Here is an 18,579-nt window from a genome sequence, read left to right as displayed (position 1 = left end):
TCAAACACCTAATGGTCTCCTGGCAACCGAAGAAACCCTTGACCTGCGCCTCGCACGTGCGTTTGTTTGAGTGGACTAAAGAGATGTGGCCTTTGGACTTTGGAGGACTGGGAGGTTCAGAGCGGAAAGCCTCTGAGGGAGCGGCGCTGACAAGAAGAAGATTGTGTTGACGCCGTCACGGGCCTCCAGTCACCTCTGACCTCCCCACTGTTTACCGTTCTTGCCGCCAGTGCTTTGCTCGCTTGCATGTTCTAATGTCATCCCACCCATAGAAGAGTCTCTTTGATCTGGAGGATTTAGAACAAGTTCAAGAAGATTACATGTCTTTACAGGATGATGCCAAAGAGAAGGGGAGCAAAACAAACTCTGTGTGTGTGTGTGTGTGTGTGTGTGTGTGTGTGTGTGTGTGTGTGTGTGTGTGTGTGTGTGTGTGTGTGTGTGTGTGTGTGTGCGCGCGCGCTTTAGTTCAATGGAACAATTAATCGTTTGCTGTAATTTCAATTTCTAAAGGTGAAAATCTCCCGTGTAAAAGTTCCACAGGGATATTTTGACCTATAGTAGTGCCATTTATTTTGTCTGTTTATTTAGTGTGTGATATAATACACATTTCCACCAATAGACCAGCCTTGGTGACACACCGAGATATGCAACAATGCATCAGCAAAGATGGGAAAGAAGAGGGACAGCAAGCCGGTTCTGAATGTAGACAATGCTGTCTTTTTAAATACAAAAGAATAGAAATCGGCTTTTGCAAACGTTTTAGACCTCCAAGGATACACATGATGGCTTTTAGTGATCTTCACTGAATGTAAACGCAACTTTAGCTTATGTACAAGACAACTCCACAGGGCGCCTTTTTTTGCCAGAATACAATCGGGGTCCGTCATAAAGACGGCTCATCCCAATAACTGGACTCGGCGAAGCTGCTCTTGTGCCTTTTTTGTATTGGACCCAAAGCGGCATTTACTTGACTGTGACATTGACATCGGATGCACCTTCCATCCAGGGAGGATTATTGAATCGTGCTCGCTGGCAAGCCGGTGTCGTCCCACTGAGAACGAGCATCCCGCTCCCCAAGAGACGGACCTCCTTGTCACCGACGGGGGGAAAGAGGAACACATTTACAGACCGGCGTGCGCTGACCGTTCGGTCACACGCCGCAGTGGTGGTCTTCCCCGACGCGTGCACATTGTGTCGGGTAAATTATCAGCTGTTGATTGTGAAGAGCGTAGTCCGATTAATGAGTTGTGAAGCTAATCCCGTTCATCCCCCCCTCATTCAAGCTGCAGTCACATGGCTGTTACGGCTTATTTTGATAGCCGGGGCACCCCGTGGAAAAGCCGTAACGAGGGCCATTCACAAGCCCGCCTCGGAGCATCGCCGCTCCCCATCCCAGCATCGATGGGCTTTTGTCTCTTGATTTATCGGTTCATTTGTGCCTCTCTCGTGGCCATCCTGCCGTTTAAAAAAAAAAAAAATCCGTTTCAAAAACAGTTTGGGCCATAATGGAACCGGTGAAGGAGCTGGGCCGAAGGCTGGCTTCCCCCCGGTGTTTTTAGGTGGAGTTAATGGATTGTGTAATCTCTATAAGCAGGTGTCGGATGGCCTTAGGGTGAGTTTAGGGGGATGTCATTTCTCAAGGTTCTTCTGTTACCAGAGGAGGAAAAACAGAGTTTGGTTTGGACCCGTGTTCTTTTTTTTTTTTTTTTTACTGAATTACACGGCCGGCGCGCAGGTTTTTCTATTTTCCCATCTTGTTTGAAGAAAACAGATTGCAGAATGTCTGTTTGATAGTGTGATTTGGTGCAGACTTTCAATTAGTCAATTGTTGAATTTCATTTTGTGAAAGACGGTACAATTGTAGGATGATGTGGTTTTAAAAACGGGTAGAAAGTTTGGTTTCCAATGTCTTCTCCAGTTTTACCAATGCGTTACCTGACATGCTCACTGTAACTTCACCCACAAGTCCAGGTATTATCCACATGCAGCACCAAAATACCTTGTTGCAGGAAATTGCTTGGAGCGAATGTCCCTCTGAGGAAATACTGCAGTGTTTTTTTATTGACAAAGAAATCCGTGTCATTTCTGTACTTTCCAGGCATTGCAGTTAGAAATGACTTCTATTTCAGAAATCCCCCGGCATGTTCTTTCTGAATGACGCCCAAGAGTTTGACCAGATTGCACCAAACAAACTGTACGACCGTGCGGGTCAACAGCAGAAAACAGACTCAAGGCGGCCTGGTGAACGGATCTCAATCGCTGCAACGAGGGATATTTTTATATTTCTTATCATTGTATCAAGTGGCTCATCTTGTGAAGGAGACTCTTGGAGCGATAACCACAAGAGAAGTAACACCCTGCATGCAGCTTGTAGCTATTTCATTTGTTTGTTAATTGTTTCAAAGTTGGTGGACAGTTAAAGCAAACAGGCTCAGCTGGATTGTTGTCGAGAACTGTCCACTCGGCGTTAGTATTATTAACGTTAGTATTAAAACACAATGGCACCTTTCCAACCACACGTTAGCTTGATTACACGGAGCCACAGCCGCCTCCTCAGGACACATTTGCTTCTTTACACCGGCTAACTAGCTTAGCTTGACAGCCACAGTAAAGAGGAAGTTTCAGATGGATGTGGTAATGTCGCTCACGGGCCCCCTCCATGAATCCAAAGCAGTGGAGCAATGTCCACCCTGTGATGAGGCGGCATAGTGAATCAGCTTCCTTTTGTGTGTATCTTGCTTTTTTATTGTTGTGCAATAGATGAAACTGTGAATGTAATCGGTTCTAATAGATGCGACAACAACAGCTGTAAAGAAGCGTCCACTGAGCTGTTGTGGTCAGCTGCCAGGTGCGACTGTGCAGAGACCGCAAAGCTGCGCTCGGCTGAACGAGGTCACGGATAAAACCTCGCCCACTGGATCAATAGAAGTTATCAACTGCGTCCTCAGCGGGTGTGACTTTAGCAACACAGCGACTTCCCGGCAAATGGGTTCCCATTGTGCAATAAGAGGTTAGGTCGCCCGGCCCGGCGGTCAATACGGTGTCACATCAAATAAAAATGTCAGCCGACAGCCGAGGCCCCCCTCGAGTAAGACCTGTGGTGTAGTAATAAAAGAGAAAGAGAGCACGCCGCCAATGTCCAAAAATATGCAAATATAAAAGAGCCGGTGAGCCCGATGGGGACATGATGTGAGAGTCTTATCAGGCAAAGTCATGCATGTGGTGAATAAGCTAGGCCCATTGCACTTAAGGCAAGAGGATTAGACTCCAGAGTATTATTAGAGCCGCTGATTATCCCCTTACCTGATGCGCCTAATTCCAGCCAGAGCCTGTTTATTTAGCAGCAAAGAAGAAGAAAAAAAACCTTTTGGATTGGGTGGCGGAGGAAAGTGAATTGGCCTCGCCGCGCCTCGGCGCTCCGTCGAGTTTCGACTGTTTCTGGGTTTTCCTTTCAGCTGAACTCATTAGGTCCTGGCCTTTTGTCAGCGCCGCTCTCCCCCTCCCGCCCGCCGCGGGGTTCATGTGATTAATGCACTGCCGCTGACCACTGAGGCCGGCAGAAAGGACTTGTTTCAGTGCCAGGGAACGGCAGAGCAGACAAAAGAAAATTGTTTCTCCCAATAACCGAAGAGAACGCGGTTTCTTTGGGAAGCCGACCGGTCCCCTTGACCCAAGATGAATGCAAGCAGGCCGATGTCTCTTAAAGAAAGTTCAACAACCCCAAAAAAATAAATAATAAGTTTCCAAACCGTTTGTTCTCAAGCAGATAGATGTAATACGTTGGTTTTCTGTTTTGGGATGCAATTACACACCCACTGCTTCTGACCCTGCGCCCAGAAAACGGCTTTGAGGCCTGGCATTCAAGGCCTGGAATCAAACGTGAACGTGAGCCGGTAAATCTTCCCGGCATGAACCCGTGTAGAAGAGGCAAAAGAAGAGGGTTTTCTTTTGTCCCCTTTTTTTATTTAGTTTGCTTGCTGAAGAAGTTCCGGGTGATCGTAGGAGGCAGGAGCGCACAAACAAATTCATCATTTGCCGCAGCCTGTCTTTGAATAAACAAGCACAAATAGAGACTTGGCAGTTTGGGTTGGATGATGATGATGTGTGTGTGTGTGTGTGTGTGTGTGTGTGTGTGTGTGTTTGTTCCCACACGTGTGGGATTCAGTGTGTGTCCTTTCAGTACTCATGCGCTATTAACTTCCCACTGAGTGTTGGCAGGACTGCCAGGGTCGAGCTTAACTGTCACCTTGTCGGCAACAATGTTCTGACGCCGCTGGAGCTGATACACGTGAATTTGTGGGAAGGGGAACCCCCCCCCAAAAAAACTAAACAACAACTATAAAACCCTGAGGTCAAGGCAATTTGTTTGCAGGATTTTTATTCCAGCTAAACACAATACTGCCATTTCCCGGCGCTAAAAGGAGAGACGGCGTATTGGACTTAGCGCTGGTTGGGAAGCCAGAAACAGACTCCAAATGAAATGTTGCTCCACGCCTGCCGCTATGTGAGCATCACACACTTATCAGCGTTATTGCGTGTTCATTTGGTAACGTTGTTGACAACTTGTGGCCATTTCCCCCGACGCGTCCCCTTGTTTGTGTGTACGGTGTATCTTAACACACCGCAAAGCTATAACCTCTGATGTGTTCTTGTCTTTACAGAGCCCAGGGACATGAAACTCACTCCACAGCAAGCTCCTCTCTATGTAAGTATCTCTGTTCTTTGAGAGGCACCCGCTGCAATCTTTCTTGGCCGATTCCGTCGGACTTCTGATTCAGATTCTCTAAGTTCTATAAATGACACCAAGGCTCCAGATTTACTTTATATAATAATAATTTCCGTCGTCCTGAAATCAGTGGTTGTTTGTATAAAAAACACAATTCAAATATTTAGGAATTAGCTATGAGCAGCTTATAAAATATAATTACTAATAATTACTAACTAATAATACCAAGATTTTTTTTCTTATCAAAGCAAATATTTAAATTTACTTTGATTTTCTTTTTTTTTTAATTTTTTTTTTTTATTTAATTATTTGCTTTGATAAGAAAAAATATCTTGGTATTAATAGTTGTAATTATATTTTATAAGCTGCTCATAGCTAGTGTTAGGGAGCTAAAAATGTCATAATTCCGTCTCTAATATAAATTTTAATATTGCTGAATGAATCGCACAATATAAAAGTTAATAAGTTAGTTGCGCTAAATCGCTTAAGGTTTTTCCTCCACGGCTTCTTCACTCGTACTGAAGAACTTGGAAATCCAAGACGGAAATATGAGACTGACCTGGTTTTCGATCGGCTGCCGATGGATCCGTTCATCTCTATTATTCACACTAGAACTGACTCAGAAGCTATTGCTCCAGTCCACTTGTGTCTCTGAACGCCTCAACATCGGTCGCCCACACAGCTGTTTCCACACAGCTGCACCAGACCTCTTCTCAGGACCGGGCTGTAGGTGGGCTCCTCGGGGTTCGATTATTTCCCCTGTTGGGGCGAGTACAATTTGCACCTTTATCATACTTTATTAGTGCTTTCAATACGGAGTGAGATGCCCTCATGTAATTCCTAGGAGCAGCTCTAATAGGTCTAATTAGCTAGAATGACAGAAAATAAGTGCGTGGGTGTGCAGGGCCAGATAACAGAACACGACATCAGACGGTATGCACATCAAGTGGCTGTTTAATATTTGCTGACTGGCAAACGTTTCTAACACGTGTCACATGATGACATGTGACACAGTGGAGGCCTATTGGCTTCTATTGTGTCACATGTCATCATCTTTTACATGTTATCAGTGAAATAAAAAATGGGAACCACTTGGTGGACTGTTGACATGACAGAAATAGAACAGGGTAATGTATTAGGAAGTGACGAAAAACAAGACTGCTGATCTTTTTATCCAAAAGAGTATGTTTTAAGTATAGCTGTTCCATTTTCTATATACATCGTCAAAGCTACGCCAGCTTTTCTCGTGGCTCAGATTTTGGATTAAATAGCGACCTCTCACGTTTTCTGGCCCTCTTAAATAATGACTCTGAAAAGGACAAATTGAGGCTTTGTTTACGTGGACACGTGCCTTTTGTCCAAATCAATAGGTGAGCAGGCAATTACAGCAAAGAGTTTGGCGCCAAAGGGGACGTGTGACCTCTTGGTTGCTGGATTTTCTTGTTAATTTTATTTTTAAATGTTCTGATTACGTGCATTGCTTTGTGGCTCCTCTTCCTGATTGTCATCACAGGTTATTGCTCTCCGCTTAACGAGCAGTCACTCATGGTCCCTCTTCCCCTAAATTGTGAATAAAGCCCCAAGATGCCTGATTTCCTATTCAGTTGGACAGAACAAGCTACTTTTTTAATGTATTTTTCTGGAATAGACCAAGGCCTCGGGCAATTTCTTGTTTTCCTTGTAGCACCCAATAATGTAATAATGTCCTGAGAAAATGTAATCAAATTTGAGATTAACCTGATCCAAAATGTAACCCAATAATGTAATAACTCAACCAATGATGTCATAAAATGTCTAACTAATTTGTTTTGTTCACAATCATAAACATAAAGTTTAATGCCTACTTAAGTACTTTTATTTCTTTTTCAAATTCCTTTTTAATTGCAGAAATTCCATAAGATCAGACGAGGCAATAGAGGCACATTATCTAAACAGGAGTCAACGTTGATTTAGGATGAAAAAAAAGAGGAACATTTAATGAACGATTGAATCAACTGCGTCGCCTTCATCGCTCGCCGTAGTGTCAGCCACCTTCTGAAGCGTTTGCCATCTTCTGATGGCATCTAAACTAAATAGTCGTGCCCACGAGACGATGCTCGCACATGAAGCCTGGAGGTACATTTCTAAACATGAAATCATCGTGCCATGTTTGCGTTTCCTAAAGGTGAACATGACACCTACAGCATTACAAATTTGACATACTTGCAGAGAAAAACGTTTTTATTTAAATTATCCGTCAAAGTAATGACCTCAGTTTATTTATATATATATATATATATATATAAATATAAAATACAAGTTTGCCTCGGAGGGCTTTACAATCTGTACACATGACATCCCTGTCCCGGGACCTCACATCGGATCAGGAAAAACTCCCCCAATAAAGATAGTAAAAACCCTTTCACAGGGAAGAAACCTGAGGGAGAGCAACAGAGGAGGATCCCTCTCCCCGGATGGACAGAAGCAATAGATGTCATGTGGCCAGAATGAATAACGTAACGGAGTTACAGCACATTCAAATGAATATGACAGAAATTATTCATATAATGAGTAGTAGGCATGGTCCATGATCCAGATAGCCACGATCCATTAAGCAGAAGGAGGTAGAGAGGAGGGGCATCCCAGGGGCAGTGGGAGGAGAAAGCAGGGCCATGGCAGCTGGCAGGCCTGGTTCCAGGCCGGTTCCATCAGCAGGGCCATGGCAGTAGGCAGGACCGGTTCCAGGCCAGTTGCATCAGCAGGGCCATGGTTGCATCAGCAGGGCCATGGCCCTGGTTCCAGGCAGCCATGAATCCAGGACATTTTATTACACTATTGGTAAAGTTCTAACCTTATTGGATGAACTGTCCCATTGTCTAACCTTTTGGGGGTTTTATTACATTTTCGATCAGTTTGGTGCAAACATCTGCAGAAAATGATAACCTCATAGGGTGCAGGTTTTTTTCTTAAAACGACAGTTTATAAGTAATTTGTAACTCAGACTTACTGTTAGATGAAGTGTCCGCGGGCGTTGCAGTTCATCTGCGAATCGGGGGTCATACAAATGTAACCCTGATTAATTGCAAATGGGTTGCCGGTGGGCGAAGTATTGCATTGTTGATGAATGTAAATAATAATTGCATTCTCTAAAATGGGAACACAGCAGAGAGCCGAGCGACAGCAGTGCAAAGTTCATTTTACTCTGTCAAGTTTATAGCTACAGTTAGCTTTGCTGCTTAAATGTCCGCGTGTGTGTGTGCGTGTGCGTGTGTGTGTGTGTGTGTGCGTGCGTGCGCGTGCGTGCGCGTGCGTGCGCTAACGGGTGAGGAAGGCTCACAGGAAATGAGACAGTCAGAGATGTCGACAGACTCGAGTGGCTCGCACACATTAACCACCCAGACCTTATCTGTGATTTACACGCAGGCCGTTCAGTGGAACCGGGCGGGCAGTCGGGCCTCATTAGACATCAGGCCTTAGGACACTTATCACAGTGAGATAGCTCACAGGGGTTAAGTAGTCGGCCTTTAATTGAAGCTCTTAAAAAAAGAAAAGAAAACACCATCCAGAACAACTAAAAACGTCCCAGTTTGTAAAGTTTCTAGATAGAAACAACTGCTAGAAAAAAGGTCAAGACCTCGGTGCTCTTGCAACCAACATATTCTTTAAGGAAGTGATTGGAAGAAATGGAAGAGCAACATGAGGAAGTAGAGGGTTACATGATTTGTTGTGGAGGCTTTCTGTCCACACCAGTAAGCGAGTCCTTGCTGCCAGCAGACACACAGTAGTATAGGGCGTCTAAACACGGGACTGTGGTGCTGATGGGAACCTGTGTCCTCTCTGCTACCTGAAGTCTGTGGCTGCAGTGGAAGGGTTCTCCAGATGTCGGCCGCCTTTTGTAAATCGGAGGATGCGTGTGTAGCTTGGCTGGTTCGTCGCACGTGAACAGGACCTTATTTAATGCGCGGCCGTGTCATGAAACCTGCCGACGCGCTATGAAGATTTCCCTCAATTGTCTTCTAAATTGTTTTGTGACAGCACCTTCTCCGGGTAAACCACGCAGAAAGGTTGAAATATTTATTTTTTCATCACGCCAGCTCTTTATCTAACATCAAGTGTGTAGTGTTGTCCATTTTTATATATCATTTTTGTATTGTTCCATGCAACCGGACTGACTAAAAGCTAGCTAGCTAGCTTAGGTGTGTCGTGGGACGTCTTCACAATTAGTTTGAGTGCTGAAGTGGAGCAGAACTTCCACATTGTGCTGCCCATAGGCAGAACTCCAGCCAGGGGGATGAACATTCATTTAGACTGCACAATACGTTCTTATACTAATGTCTCATTCAAAGCAGCTTCGGTGAGGCCTTAGAATCCAGCGCTGCTTTTACCTGGAGAGTGGAAAGTATACCAGTTGCTGTGTGTGTGTGTGTGTGTGTGTGTGTGTGTGTGTGTGTGTGTGTGTGTGTGTGTGTGTGTGTGTGTGTGTGTGTGTGTGTGTGGTTCAGAGCCTCCAGCTGTTCTTTTGATGTTGCTTAATAGTCGTGTGTTCCCCAGCTGAAGCGCCGTGATTAGCAGGTCAATACCCCAGCAGGTCACTTAGTTAAGTACCTACTACCAGCAGAGTGCACAGTCACTCGGTGCGGCTGAGAGACATCCATCACGTCACACGGCTTTAAAGGCGCTGGCTCGCTTCTCTGATTTAAAGCCAGTCACTCGGGAGAATTGTTTAGCCTTTAAATTATTGTTATTGTGAGACTCATTTGTCAGTAGCTTTACTTTCTGTGTGTGTGTGTGTGTGTGTTTTCTTTGTTCTGTGCAGCTGTGCTCCCTGTAGACTCCAGCAGATGTTTCACATCTATGTTTCTCCACCCCCGACCCCCCATTACCCCTGCCGACACATTTGCTTCCAAAAGGACTGACAATAATCATATTCAGCTGATACTCCATTCCGACTCACGACTCACTTTTCCCATTCAAATACGGTTGAATTCGGCAAATTGATTGCCAGCGATCGTAGCCGAGGAGGCGGGCGGTAAGAGTGTGGAGAGAGTGAACATGGATTATGTATTATGACGTGATTTCGCGACTTCGGTTGGAAAACAATCAGCAGCTCGCGACGTTATTTACGAATGGGAGACTAATTTTGACAAAATGAGATGCCGCGGCGGTGCCATCAAAAATCAATTTACCTGCTAATGCGCCAGATGCAGCAGGTTGATGAAGGGGATTTGCCACCGGTCTTGAGTGCTAGAGAAAACTAAACCCCCAAACCATTTCTCCTTTTCTCTTTTATCCGTATAGCGAGAACGCTGGACTCGCTTTCGCATGACAAAACTAAACATGTGGAGCGCAAACTCACTCCTCAATGTCCGACCTGGGCCGGGGATAAATGATGAGTTTTTAATGGAGAGAGTGTCATGCCTGCTGGCTTCCGCCCTTCCACAGCTCATTGATGCCAGTGTCCCGCCCGGTGCTCTGCTTGTTAAAGCCGAGGCTCTCTGCATCCCTACTGCTGCAAGTCGATGTATTTAATCCCAGCTCTCCAATGGTCACTGCAGGCGGTTTCTCTTCCTGGGGCCTCTGGGCTATGTGGCGGCCTTTTAGACCCCCCACCCCCGTATGGAACGAGGCCCCGAGGCCACCTCTTCTTTGCATGTTTGACGCTCCTCGACGCCGTTCGGCTGGGGGAGAGAGAAAGATTGCAACACTGGTCAGATTAAGTGGGATGAACTGTTCCATTGTCCCTCCTCGGTGTCAACAAGCTGCAGTCCCCCAGTGGAAAAACAGCTCATTTTGAACAATATCCCTATTTTTTATTTTTGTTGCTTCTTCTCGTCTTCCTCCTCCTCCTCCTCGGTCAGTCCTCAGATGTCATCGGCCCCCAACAATCCACACAAGCCACAACAAGCCAATTGTCCAATGTGACAATTGGCTTGTTGTGGCAGACCGCACTTTGGACACATAATATTATCTAGTAGACACAGTCCAGCTGAGATGAGGTGTTGATTTTAAGTTGTGTGGTTGGACTCCCCGCAGTGGCTCTATACCTGACAGGTCTCTTGTTTACAAAGATCAAGGCGACAGATATACCACTCTGAATGCTTGTAGGCGACCATTAATTTTTACTGGCTGACATGAAAGCTGTGGCAGACTTTTTTTTCACGGTATCGCCGTTGTTTTTAAAGGGATCCTAAATATGCATTTGATGTCTGCATGCAGAGTTCAAATGAATGTTAAAAGACTTTTTTTTCCGTACGGTCGACATGCTCTCATTTGTCGGGCTGGTGTTGCTTGAATAAGAAAAGAATCCATTATTTTCGGAGCCGGGAATCACACACACACACAGACACTCAGTCCTGACAATCGTTCTACTATAATGCCTAAAGTTGGCATTTTGAAGGCTCTGGATCGGTTGATAAACGCATACTTTTGCAGGTTGGCCGGGTTATAAAAAAAAAAACTCCCCCTCATCTCTACTTGATGGGCTTTGAGCGTGAACATACTGTATCAGAATTGCCATATTTCAATAGGTCTGGTCTAATAAATAGCCTCCTAATTGTTTTGTTTGAAATATATCTGCAGGCACTTTCACAACAGCTTCATTCAATCTTCGGACATCATGTGACTCTAGCTCATTTAATATATCAAACACACTAATTACATCCATTTCCTCCACTTTTCCCTGTGTTTGCAGTCGCCAAGGCAAAAAGAAAAACAGTCGTTTTTTTTTGTCAATAACCGCTGCTGAGTTGCAAGTGAATACATCTTTTTTTTATTACTCCCAGTGTGTAGTGGGGCCCTGGAAAAGAGCGTCGACCTTGATTTATGTGCCAAGGATGCACAAGGGTGCGAAAGCTGGACGCGTTGATAAACAGAGCTAATACCGAGGCTGTTAATCATGTCGCCTCCTCCATTTGTAAAACGGCTTCTTCCTCCTCCTCCGCCTCCTTCCCCTCTGTAGTCTGAACCCGACACCGCTCGCTCAGCGAGTCTGCAGAAAGTCAAGCTGCTCCTCCGTGTTCCGGCGCCGCCCCCCCTGTTTTGTTAATGATGTGAGGAGTAGCGCGTTAGATCAATAAATCATTACCATATTAACTTTTGAGGCTTTTGTGTAATTGTTGTAAACAAGTGTGCTGCCGAGAAAACTGGCAATGCCGCGGCCCTGTTTAGATCATTAGCTTCTTTCAAATAGAGGTTCAGCTTATCGGGAAAGAATATATTGCACAATGGCAAATCAATAGATTAAAAGAAAGGAATTAAAATCAGTATTTTCCTCAATAATCTTTTTAAATGATGAAATTCATGCAGACTTACTTGGACGGCTCTCTAAATATCTGTTGTTGTTTTTCTTGTTCCTTCTTTTCTCTTCCATCATCCTCCCGTCTCCCTCTCTCTCCCTCTGCAGGGCCGCTGTGTAATCACGGTGCAGCTCGCTGACGAAGAGCTGGCTGCGGAGGAGGAGGAGGAGGAGGAGGAAGAGGAGGAGGAGGAAGAGAAGAAGAAGAAGAAGAAGGAGGGTGTTGACTACTTCCTGCTGTTTGCTGGCAGCACACAGAGGCACCTGACCAGCACCCTCAGGAGCAGTCATGACACTTTGCAGGCGCTGTGTCCCGGTAAGCCGCCCCGCCCCACAATGCCTTGCGGCGTCCCCGTTCCCCTCGGATTGGACCCGTGGAGGGAGTGTTGCGTGTTAAATCTGCCGTCTGTGTAAACCGATAGCATGGGACCTTGTTGCAGATACCCTTTTAGATTATGAAATAACACTAACAACACGCCTCCTGTATGGGTCTCTGTAGCCATTATGTGCTATAGCCCAAATGAACATGAAGGGGTGCTAGAGCACGCCAAAATGTTCCACAACTAAAATGATATTTAAGAAGGGGGATGGTATTATTCTCCCCTCACATCACACACAGAAAGCATAGGGCAGACGGGAGTATTTCTAGCTGTGGAAGATAGTCGAGGTAATAAATGATTAATCATCCACCCGTCTTGGTTTTTAAACTAATGCTGCGTGTTGGAGAGGGAGAAATCACCTCATTTGACTTTTTCTGGAGCCTAGCTCATTCATCACTCCTCTTGGAGCACATTCCATTTACTCCACTTGCAGAATTATTTACTTACTTATTTAGCAGAGCTGGAGTCGGCGATAGCTTCCTGTGAGGCAGATGAGCAACGGCAGGCTGCACGGGAATGAAGGGTCAACGGTCACCGTGCACAGAAAATGGGTTAATGGACATGGATGGAAGCAGAATGTTAAGAAATACAGAAAATATAAGCTCAATGGAAAAATATAAAGATAAGGTGGAACCTCTTGTTTTCCTTGAGTGTCGGCGTTCCAGAGAGGATGAAGATGGCGGAACACGTTAAACTGCATTATCTTGTTAAGAGCTCTTAGGGGGGCAGGAGGAGGTGCTACTCTCTACCGACAGATTAGCGCCGCTTCACTGCGCCCTCCATCAGCCCACACAGAGCTCCGAAGGACCCGTCCTGTGACCAAGCAGCAGGTCGTGGGATAGAATTCACAAGTGGCCTGGGAAAATGGCTGCAGACACACTGAATCGCTGCTTCGGCTCCTTTGACCACGACATTTTAACCGCAATACTCAAGCGGTGCTGTCAAGTGACCAACAACGTTTGTCGCAACAAATAACGTTGACACCAAGTAAACTAGAAATATGCACTTAGTCGAGTCCGAAGCAGCACCAGGTGTGTCTACTCCGGCCGGGCTCCGACAACTATCCAGCGCTGCTCCACCCGTCTCCGGTTTTCTTCATTTTCAGGCTGGTTTTGTGGATTTGGAGATATTAGTGGTTTAATGTTGTGTAATAGTGATACTCGTGACCCAGAGAGGTTGGAAGGTGATATCGGTTTCTAAAACATTACATTTAACATGAGCTAACATTAGTAGAGTAGGCTAGCACATTATTAACTAGCGCAAGCTCTTCTATGCTACGCTAGCTACTGGAGGTATACCGGATGTATACATATGTTTTTTAATGATTATAACGGGATAAAGAGAGACCGTGTTTTTTCCTAATTTCATTGACTTCTGTCTCGTTTGCCTGGCGACGTGGTGGTTCACCTTTTAAACTGTGATCTGTAGGCTTTAGCTAATATCTTTATATTAATAACCTTAGACATCCTGGATATGCATCTTTAAAATAGTTCATTCATTCAGGGGGTGCCAGAGTGGCAGCGGCAGGCGGGGCTAAGCACAGGTTCAATTGTCCGTATTCGTAATCCGTGAAATCAAGAGGAGTGTAAACTGAAGCAGTTGTCATTTGCGGCCGGGTAAGAGTTGTCTAGTGAGGAGTCTGCAATCAAATGTGGTGTAAAATAGCCAATAAAATATGTGCTCTCAAATTGTGAATCGCTGCAACCACGACAGATCATGGAGCATAGAGTAATAAATTAGCACAAAAAATAATAAGCTGATGGTTCAGTAGAATGCAAAATTAGCTGTGGACAGAGAGATAGAGATGCGCACACACACACACACACACACACACACACACACACACACACACACACACACACACACACACACACACACACACACACAGTTGAGCGCATAATCTCCTGGCAGCGATAAAGAAAGAAGGAGCTGTGTTGGATGTATGGCTCTTAAATGGTGGTTCTAGATAGTGATGTGTCCTTTCGTGTCGAGGCTTCGATGCGCGTGTCGAGTAACCAGGTAGATTTTGGTGAAGCGCGTATTGAGGCTTGTGTCGATGACGTATGCGGTGACGTTCGAAGCCTCGCGAGCCGGCCGGACCACGTGACTGATTCAGAAAATGGTTCATGGGTTTGCTGTGCGATTTGAAATATAAGGGGCAGCGAAACCCATGGATTTCCCCCTTCCTCTCTGTACCCAGCTTCATGTGTGCTGTGAAAGGGTATTTTATAAAGCAGGCGAAATAGTCTCAAAAAGCCCAGCACAGTGGAAAAGTTCTTATTTTTAATTTAAAAAAATTGGACACATCAACAAGCGGAGCTGAGGCTTGAAACACCGATCCTCTGACTGAAAGTCAGATATTCTAACCACTGACCCACAGTCACATCACAACCCTCTCCCAATTTGTTTCGAGTTTTGATTTTGACCCCGCCATTATATCATAAAGATAGACACCATATTAATAAGTTAATAATTGATGTATTGGCGTCACAAACATAATTTATTCCATTTAAAGCTTCACACACCAAAGCCATGGTGTCGTTATGATCACTCTGCCTGTTTTACATGTAGTGTCCACTTGGTGGCGCAGTAGAGCAAATGAAGCTCCATGAAGCTCCGGCCGGTACATGAGCGAACCAATTGGATGGAAAGCTTCAATGCTTCAGGAAGCTTCATCTCGCCATCACTAGTTCTAGATACCGAGGATGGATCAAGAGGTCAGCTCATGTTCATTTGTCTTTGGAGAGAAGAATGACAAGGAAACCTGCATCCTCTGCATATGACTTGGCATTTGGGGACAAAGTAAATTGATGCAGAAGGCCATGTGCCGCGTAAATTAGGGATGTCAGCATCGCATGTAAGGCATCAATCAGAGGCTTTATTCACCGTTATTTGTGTTTTGAAACCGTATGTGTACTTGCTTTTTGAATTCTTTCTGTGATGACAACTAAAAACTAATTTGCATGAATTTTAATTTAACTGATGACATGTTGTGTTGCTAATTTGTTGGTCGTTCGAGTTTGATTTGTGACTGCTGAATAGGTATTAGTGTGATGAATTGAAGCACATTTCACGAGCTAAATAATATTCAGATTTATTGGTAATAATTATGTATTATGTATGAATATATGATTGAAGCCAGCGGTGCAACTGTATTGTAGCGGATTATTGTTAATGAGCAATTCTTAGACAATATTGCGACGTCAAATGACAAAAATATTTGTTGCTTATCTTTAGTACTGCCTCTGCCTGATAAACCTGGTGGAAATAGATTTATGCAAACAAGTTTGATCTTTGGACCAAACGTCTTAGACTCACTTTTCATTCATGAGACTTAGCAGCAGATGACTTGCATATAAATGTCGACAGGCACTCCAGTTTTACTGGTGCTTAATGCAGAGTGGGAAAGGGTTCCTGTCGGGAAGGACATTAACATGAAATGAGTCGCCACCGTTTGATACAAGTAGCATGTACAACATAAAGCTAAATGTAATACTCCACCATCTTCAACTTAATATTGCATCAAAGAGCAGGCCTTTTTTTTTTACAGTGGATGTTTATCATTACTAATAATATGTATGATGGCTCTGACAAAACATGTTCCATGAAAAAAAAAAAAGTTTGTATCTGAAAGGGTTTGTTGATGATTTAATCCTGTAAGATTTCGCTCAGCTAGCATGGTAGCTATGATACTAGCTAGTACCATATACAATGGTTAGTTTCTTTTTTTGCTTCCTAATTGTTTTGCACACATTTAATATTATTGTTGTTATACTTTCTGTGACTTACTCTGTTGTAGCCGCAACTAGTTAAAGCTGCGCTCGAGCCAAAATTCAATGGGATTTGCTCCAGCCATTGTTAGCAATTGTTAGCCATTGTTAGCAATACCAGTTGCTAACAACGCATTACACATATACAAACACGTAGCTACATGTCCACAGAGAGATTGGACAATATTGTGTGTATGTCTGAGTTAATGAGATGCAAGTAAGACAGCAGTGCTAATAAACAGCAAATTACCACAGCTTTTTTGTTATACTGCTGATGCACTGAGCAGCCATCTTGGATTTGAAGTTGGGGTTAATGGGGTTCGTCTGACTTTGAAAATCGGAAAAGCGACTTCAGGCGGCACTCCAGTTGAAAATGTACGACTGGGAACTTCTAAAGTCCGAACTCCCAGTTCAACTGGAACGCAGCATAACGTGGACTAATGCTCATACAACACATGGACAAAGCACATTGCTTACGTCCAAAACATACTTAACTTTATAAAAGGCAAACTTTAAACACATGGGGGATTTAGCCACATACACATGAGACTGATGTGAATATAACCAATGTATTTGTGTATTAAAAAAGAAGAAGTTTTAAAACCTTATTCTCTGTGCTCTGTCACCTCCTCTCGTCTCACCCTGCCTTTCTGTTTCTTTCCCTTGTGTTGCCTTGTAGCTCATGACTGTTGCGAGGTGGTGTCGGTCACCTTGTGTTCAGCCAGCCGAGGCGTCCCCGAGTCCCCCGAGGACCTGAAGCCCTGTCTGGGTCGCGTGGCTCCATTGGCCGAGCATCGATTCAGCTTTGTCCAGGATTTGGCTTTTGACATGGCCCAGTTCCTGGTGAGCATTTCTAAGTGAGCAGTAACATAACCACACAGACTGAGGCTCGTCACGGAGCGAGAGGAAACTAGTTTCCATTGGCAGCGAGTGATACAGCAATGTGGGCAAAGTGACAGTAAGACAAAAGAATGCCATGTTATTGTGTTCTTGCCTGACAGTGCTTGATGTCTCACAGTCCTTGCCATTCAATTAATTAATTCCTTTCAGTGCAATTTATCATTCCATATAGAAGAATAATACATATTCTTCGCCAAGGAGGAGGACAAGATAATGTAACTGTCTTGCAAAAGAATGTCCTTTTGGTTTCATCGGAATAATTTTTTTTTTTGTCTGCACAGCTCAGCCCCAAATTGAGCTCAGCACTGATAAATGCACGTGGATGTGTCCTCCTGCATTTACGTCTTACATTTTAGGCACGCGGTTTAATGCTCTTATGCCGTGTTCACACCGGAAGTTTACTCGCGTGAGCGAAACGAGGGTGTTCACGCCAAACGCGAAAAATCGCGGCGCGAAGGGGGCGTGGCTTAGCTCTGTTGCTTGCCTCTGTTAGAGACAAGCGACGAAGCTTTCATTTCCACTATAGACCATGGAATAAACAACCACTAGTTCTGCTTTATACTTGTTGTGGAAGTCCCAAACATGTCGGAACATGAAACGCCCTCGTATTTGGGTTCATGACATCATCCGTAGCCGCACACAGCTCGGTGAATTTCACCGACTCCTCCAGGAACTGCGTCTCGCATATCTCCGTAAAACGATACCGATTATGCCATCCACCATGGAAATAACCACCAGTTCTGCTTTATACTTTTTGTGTAAACTCCACATATGTTGGAACATCAAACTCCATGGTGTCTGGGTTCATAATATTATCCGTAGTCCCACAACAGCGTCTCAATGAAGCCGCTGTCAGCGCTGGTTCAGGCGGAGCAGCAGCAGTTTCATTCAGAAACGGGGAGACGGCGGTGGTGACGGCGGAGCTTCTCAACGCTGATTCTCAACGCTGATTCTCAACGCTGATTGGCTGCCGCAACTTTGCGTCACGCGATTTCTCCGCCAGAGTTGGGAGAATTCAACTCACGAGAATTCGCGCCGCGTCCTTCGCTTTGTTCGCCCCAGGTCAAACGTTCTGTTCACGCGGCGCGAATAAATCGCCAATTCGCGTCGCAGCGCGTCTGTGGATTGACTTTACATGTAATCTGGTCGCGCCATGTCCGGTGTGAACACGGCATTAGGCTGAGCGTCTTAAAGCGAGTGCTCCCAGTGGACTAAGCCTCCTCCGTTAAAAAACAAAACAATCGTGACTCATCGCTGTAATTGCCCTCCATGCAGGTGAGCACGGCGGGCCGGGTCGACGGCCTGGACGGGGCGCTGCTGCTGGACGAGTGTCAGATTCCCCTGCAGGAGTGCGAGCGTCTGGATGAGAGCCTGGCGCTGGCCCTCCACCACCTCGCGCTGCCTCCGGGATGGAGCCTACTGGGGAACAAGCCATCCAACAGCACCGGTGAGGCTGGAAAACATGTTGTTTCCTCACAAGCACAACGTCAGGCGGCGCGTCTCCGCACTAATGCACAAACATGCGGGCAA

At 45.1% G+C, this 18,579-nt stretch overlaps 1 protein-coding gene across 1 annotated transcript in view; it reads left to right on the top strand.

Moving 5' to 3' along the window:
• Window positions 1-4,672: 4,672 nt before the first annotated feature.
• LOC306735887 (uncharacterized protein) overlaps window positions 4,673-18,579 on the top strand; it is a gene marked incomplete at its 5' end in the record, with an annotated part of 73,887 nt that continues 59,980 nt past the window's right edge. The window contains 5 exons of the mRNA XM_079217456.1: window positions 4,673-4,705; window positions 12,108-12,173; window positions 12,222-12,315; window positions 16,829-16,992; window positions 18,325-18,496. Coding sequence (XP_079073582.1) covers window positions 4,673-4,705; window positions 12,108-12,173; window positions 12,222-12,315; window positions 16,829-16,992; window positions 18,325-18,496 — 529 coding nt within the window. The remainder of the gene's footprint in view (window positions 4,706-12,107; window positions 12,174-12,221; window positions 12,316-16,828; window positions 16,993-18,324; window positions 18,497-18,579) is intronic.

The sequence above is a fragment of the Taurulus bubalis genome, assembly GCF_910589615.1.
Source record: "Taurulus bubalis genome assembly, chromosome: 4".
Classification (NCBI taxonomy): domain Eukaryota; kingdom Metazoa; phylum Chordata; class Actinopteri; order Perciformes; family Cottidae; genus Taurulus; species Taurulus bubalis.
Note: the sequence above shows the minus strand (reverse complement) of the source record. Positions and strands in the feature narration are given on the sequence as shown.